Source organism: Mesitornis unicolor, unplaced genomic scaffold (genome assembly GCF_000695765.1).
Source record: "Mesitornis unicolor isolate BGI_N332 unplaced genomic scaffold, ASM69576v1 scaffold12152, whole genome shotgun sequence".
Lineage (NCBI taxonomy): Eukaryota > Metazoa > Chordata > Aves > Mesitornithiformes > Mesitornithidae > Mesitornis > Mesitornis unicolor.
The window spans coordinates 26,863-32,351 of NW_010171247.1; the positions used below are offsets into that span (position 1 = coordinate 26,863).

Here is a 5,489-nt window from a genome sequence, read left to right on the forward strand (position 1 = left end):
ATGAACTCGGAGGAGCGGATCAACCGCATTATGGGCTTCCACCGGCCCGCGGCCGCCAAGGGTGAGCCCTGTGGTGGGCGGTGGCGGGGGCTGCGGCGTCGGCGTGAGGACTCCTGGCCGTGGGGCTGGCGATAACGTCCGGCTGCGGCCTCGTCCTGTCGTGGCCGCTGCCTGCGGTCTCCCCACGGGACAGGAGCGGCTGGGAAAATCCCTCGGTGCCATCTTTCGTTTCAGCGGGGCTTTAAGTGAAGCTCGACCCTCTCTGGTGCTCGAGAGACCCGCGGATAAAATACGTGTGGCATCAGGAACGTGCCGAGATCGGGCTTGGGCCTGTTGCTGTTCTTGCATAGCGAGCAGGCAAGCTGTCATTTCACTTAAAGTAGTTTTTCTTAGTTGAAGAAACGATAACCCTCCCCCACGTCTTCATTCAGTAAGTGCTTGCTTTCAGAGCTGAGCTTTTTATATCAAAATTTTCTCGTATTCGGATAATAACCAATCATTGGATGCTTGAGGTCAGCATGCAGAATATTCTTGCAGATTCATCGGTAGGTCATTTCTTTTCCTGCACATACTTGGAGGAGGCTGACTATCTTGCCAGGGAAGAGTTTTCAGATTTTCGGTTTACAAGGATGCCCGTAAGCCGTGAACCACTCTGCTCGAATACTGAAAAATACATTTTAAGCATTGATTCATCCTCTGTGGTAGGACTAGACCTGTTCTGCATGCCTCTCGGTTTTGACTGTGTTCTCTCTTATCGTCTCTCACTGTAAAATGAGATCTTCAGGTTTAACACAGAGTAGGTTAGCACTGCTTCGCCTCTGACAGTGCAGAAGAACAAGCCAAAGTACGCTTCTATTGCCTGCACATTTGTCAGTCTTTAATGCACCTTCTGTGTGATTCACTTTCTGTAAATCTTTGTGGTTTGGTTTTTTTTTTATGTTGCGCCATATATTTGGTATAATATACTTCCACTTGTGCATGCAGTGTTGTTGGTTAAGGAAATCCAATGTTTTTATTTTTCCATTACTGATAGCTTCAATCTCCAGCTTGCATTGCACAGCTGTCTGTCTCGTGTCTGCACCATTTCTGAAGAGTGCCCTGCAAAGGTAGGGTTCTTTGTAGGCTGGTAGCAGTGTACTGAGTCCAGTTGTCTAAAAACATAGTTTTGGTGAAGCTGATGAGCGTTTTCAGTCTGGCATATGCTGTGCTCTTCCCTTTTCGTTATTATCTGTAGTGTAACCCAAATCTGGGTGTAAATCTTTCCTTGGATACATAAGCAGGTTGTGTATCAGCTGAGCCTGTTTCTTTTTAAAATGAGACTGTGTATTCAGGTACGTCAGGTGGCATTGTGATTAATAATTAGCGCGTTAATTAATCATAAATCTGTCTTTTCACTTCGGAAGTGGAGACATCAACCCAGGACCCCAATCCAGTATGGCTAAAGTGTTGTTCCACATACCTGGTGTGCGTAACTATATTTTTGTTTATTTTTCTTAGATGATGAAACTCACACAGAATCAAAGCTTCAGCATGACCAAGATAAATCAAACTCGCTTCCCATTCCTTCAGTTTCCAAGCGAATTGTGCTTGGTGATTCTGTCTCTAATATGGGAGGCACAGCTGACCATACAGGCAGCATGGCAGACCTCAAAGGGGATAAGGACTTGTTCAGTAAAACTCCAGAGCTTGTCAATGAGTGTGCGAGTGAGCTCCGCCACCGTAATAGAGGGGAACTGCCATCTGAAGCTGCACCACGGCCATCTAGGCATGGATTAGACCAGTACTTATCCAGATTTGATGAAGCTCTGAAGCTGAGGAACCAGCTGATGAATGAGAAGCCAAGCCAAGAGAATGGGAATGCAGTGGAGGAGTTTGATTCTTTCCGCATTTTTAGATTGGTGGGATGTGCTCTGCTTGCCATCGCAGTCAGGGCTTTTGTGTGCAAGTACTTGGTGAGTTCAGGGAAACAAATAATCCTGTTCTGTTTTGCTAGTTTCCTGCAAACTTGCTGTGAAATACTCTTTATCTAGGGCTGAGGTTGATCAGTAGTGACTGAATTGGGAACTTCAGGCACTCTTTACATTCCCAGCAACTGTGTAACTGGAGTAGTTGTTGTGTCTTAAATCCTCTGCAAGTTTGTTCCCACCTGTGTAAGCATGAGTCAACTGCTCTTCCAGTTTGGAGTCTAGAAAGGAATAGCCGTGTAAGAACAACAATTCTTGTCCCAAGATAAGCAGATCCTACTCATGAGTTATCTGAGAAAAGTACTTCCTCACTATTCCAGGTGTTTGTTGTACAGTAGCGTGTGGCTGGTACAGCCTGTGGCCGCCTGGATCGCCGGGCTGCAGCGTAGACAGTGCTGTATGCTCCTGCAGTTTCAGGTTTTTAGGATTGAACAAAATAAGGCAGAACCTTATTTTTGATATGTAACTTGTCTACTTTGGTTTGTAGTGTTCAAGAATACTGTTGCTATTGTCCACAAATTGTATTTCTACCTACTTAATTTATGACTTGGGAAGCATTACATTTCTGTGTTTTCTCAGCTATTAGCTCTGACCAAGTTAATTTTCTTCTTTTCTGTTCCTTCAGTCAATATTTGCACCATTTCTTACTCTACAACTTGCTTACATGGGACTGTCCAAGTACTTTCCAAAGGTAAAATATTTTTTCAAAATCAGATTAATTTGAAATGTTTTAAATTTGAACTTGTGCTTAGATTGTATTGTTTTAGGACCAGTGCATATGAAGCATTCTTCCCTTGTTTAAAACTGTAGAACTGAGAGTTACCAAATGCAGATAGTTTATACTAGCTTTTAATCTTTCCAGATTTAGTCCAAATCCTTTTTAAAGTTGCTGTGAAAACGTGGACTAGCAACTTCTTTAGCTGTAGCCTAATTAAAGGCATCTGACTGGCAAGACCAGGTAATTGTTTCTTGTATTTGGGAAACTTGCTTTTCTCCTAGACCATGCTCTACTGTGGTTACTGTTTACTCTGTCAACAGCTGTTTTGCATGCAATACCTCAATGAAATCTTGGAGAGCGTTCATTAAAAAATAAGACAGTCCTTGAGTTTTAAGGGCTCCGTGTTCCCTTGCTAGTGTCAGTTGGAACAGCAACTTGAAATGAGACGTCTACTTGTGCATGAGATGTGCTGCTTATTAGCAAGATTTGCTCTATCACTTGCTTCATATATTTACACCAGTTAATTGTGCTGAAGTATTTCTTTTGTTAATTTTGTCAGGTCTACAGTGCAAAGCAGGACTGAATGATGCTCAATCCATAGTTGAAATGGAACATTTGCATTTTAAAAGGAATAATATATGACCTGTAGAAAATCAGACTAAATCAGTGCTTCTTTATAAGTGGTTAAGTGTGCCATTGAAAACTGAACTTCACAGTAGTCATTCTGAACTGATGTGTCAAAATGCAAAAGAGTAGAATCAGCCTCAGACTTACACTAGCTCTTCTGCTAGATCTTTTTGATCTTGTTTCTACTGTCTTCAGCTTCAGAATTTAAAGAGCTGGTTCCTTTCCCCAACTTTTACTGCACTGACACCCAGATGAGCTCAATCAACTTGTTATCCTCTGTTTTCCTCTTATGAAACCCAGAAAGATTCTTGAAAGCTTAATTTAGATTTGATTCAATTAAGATATCCAGCAAGTATTACTGAATTACCAACATTTTCAGTCACTATCACCTTTTCCAGCCGGTCAGACTTTGCATCCTCAGGATTCCTCATCTTAAGGACAGAAGAACAACTTTCAAAAGATTTTTGGGCATTTCTGAGTTTGGAGGATAAAGTTGCAAAATGGAGTCATACTAAAATGGAAAGAAGCAGTTGGTTTTCAATTCGAAATCACTTTTCTGTGTCAGAAAAGCAACAGCAATTTTTGCCACGTACTGTGATGAGGTTAATCCTGTTCTGCCAGTGGAGATGCCTGGCTTGGCTTTTAACACCCAGATTGCCCTTGTCTGGGACTCGTCCCTCTCACAGCCTCATTTTACAGCCTGCTTGGAGTGCCAGTGTGAAGTAGGCATAATATCTGTGATGAATTTGTTCTGCTGTTAACCAGCCTTCCGCTCAGCTCCAGTGGATCCATCACAGCACGAATCTGTAGCCAGGCTAAGTGTTGTGAATCTTGGAGCATGTCTGGAGCAAATCAATCCAAACCTGCTACTCTTAGCGATGAATTTGGAATGTGCCTGGCTGCGTGTCAAATTGGCACAAATTTTGTGACATGTAAACCAGAATTGGATTATAACAGAAGAACTAACATAATACTTTTTATTTTTCTTTTAGTGTGAGAAGAAGGTGAAAACGACAGTGTTAACTGCTGCTCTTTTACTGTCTGGAATCCCTGCAGAAGTGATCAGTCGCTCCATGGACACCTACAGCAAAATGGGAGATGTTTTCACAGACCTTTGTGTCTATTTCTTTACTTTTATCTTTTGCCATGAACTTATTCTGTTTTTTGGTTCTGAAGTACCATGATGGCTGTAAAATTCAATGCAGTAGTTGCTAAAGCTTTCTGGACTCTATTCTGACTGCACAGACAGGTTGAAACTTTCATTAAAATTTTTACCTGTTGGAATGCTTGAAAGGAGCCTCAAATCCAGTCATTTTGGGAAAGGAAGAGTGGGGTCCCAGACCACCAGTTGTGTTTGTTCAGTTTATTTGAATACTGTGTCTGCCCATTACAAATATGAAGAATAGGATGCAGGCGTCAGTGGATGTTTTATTTGGTTTAGTTAGATGATGCCCTCCTTAGCCTTCTTCATAAACATTTACAAAGCTGCCTTTGTTCTTTTCAGCGAGAACAAAGAGAAGGTAATTCCTTTCAGCAGAACAAAATATATCTGTGTATCTCCAGTATGACTGTAGCTGTCAAGCACTGCTCATTTTGTGGTGGTCCCATTTTTTTAAGAAAGCTTTAAATAAAAGAAATACCTGTATTCTGTTGATCCAATTCAGAATGTCAAACCAAGTAGCTGCTTCTGGAGAATGTTGGTGACACATTCCACGTTGTTGTCCTAATCCTTGCCTTGCTATACAGTATTTGTTGTGATTGTGATTAACTTTATTTGATTATTATAGTGCAAAACAGCTAAGTGAAAAAGAAAAAAACAACCTTGCTGCTTACAAATGTCATGAATCAAAAAGTAGGAAGAAACAAAATATTAATCTCCTGTGTTTGTGAATTTCCAGCAGCTGAATCCTAGTGTAGCTCACACAACACACTTTCAATCTGATCCCCTTTTTTTTAGCTCCTTGCAGGATTACGTAAGACAGCTTTTACTATGACATTAATTTCTGCGGTTTGTCTCTGTTTATTGCCAGACATCTGCATGCAAACAGGATCTGAATTACAGAGGACTTCTGCTCCTGCTGCGTGATACCATGACCCAGCAGTACAGTCTTTGGTTCAGTAGAGCTGCATTTATGTTCGCGTTTTTGGTGTGATTTTGATATTGCCCTAGTGAAACCACA

General features: G+C 41.6%; 1 protein-coding gene across 1 annotated transcript; it reads left to right on the forward strand.

Annotated features, from left to right (window-relative positions):
* CAMLG (calcium modulating ligand) lies at window positions 1-4,882 on the forward strand. The gene is made up of 4 exons (XM_010179979.1): window positions 1-61; window positions 1,498-1,952; window positions 2,590-2,655; window positions 4,302-4,882. Exons 1-4 carry the CDS (start codon window positions 1-3, stop codon window positions 4,491-4,493), a joined length of 774 nt encoding a protein of 257 aa, XP_010178281.1. The 3' UTR covers window positions 4,494-4,882.
* Window positions 4,883-5,489: the final 607 nt, after the last annotated feature.

Coding starts and splice junctions, on each gene's coding strand:
- CAMLG (XM_010179979.1), top strand. CDS start 1: ATGAACTCGGAGGAGCGGATCAACCGCATTATGGGCTTCCACCGGCCC. Junction 62..1,497: donor CCGGCCCGCGGCCGCCAAGG/GTGAGCCCTGTG, acceptor TATTTTTCTTAG/ATGATGAAACTCACACAGAA. Junction 1,953..2,589: donor CTTTTGTGTGCAAGTACTTG/GTGAGTTCAGGG, acceptor CTGTTCCTTCAG/TCAATATTTGCACCATTTCT.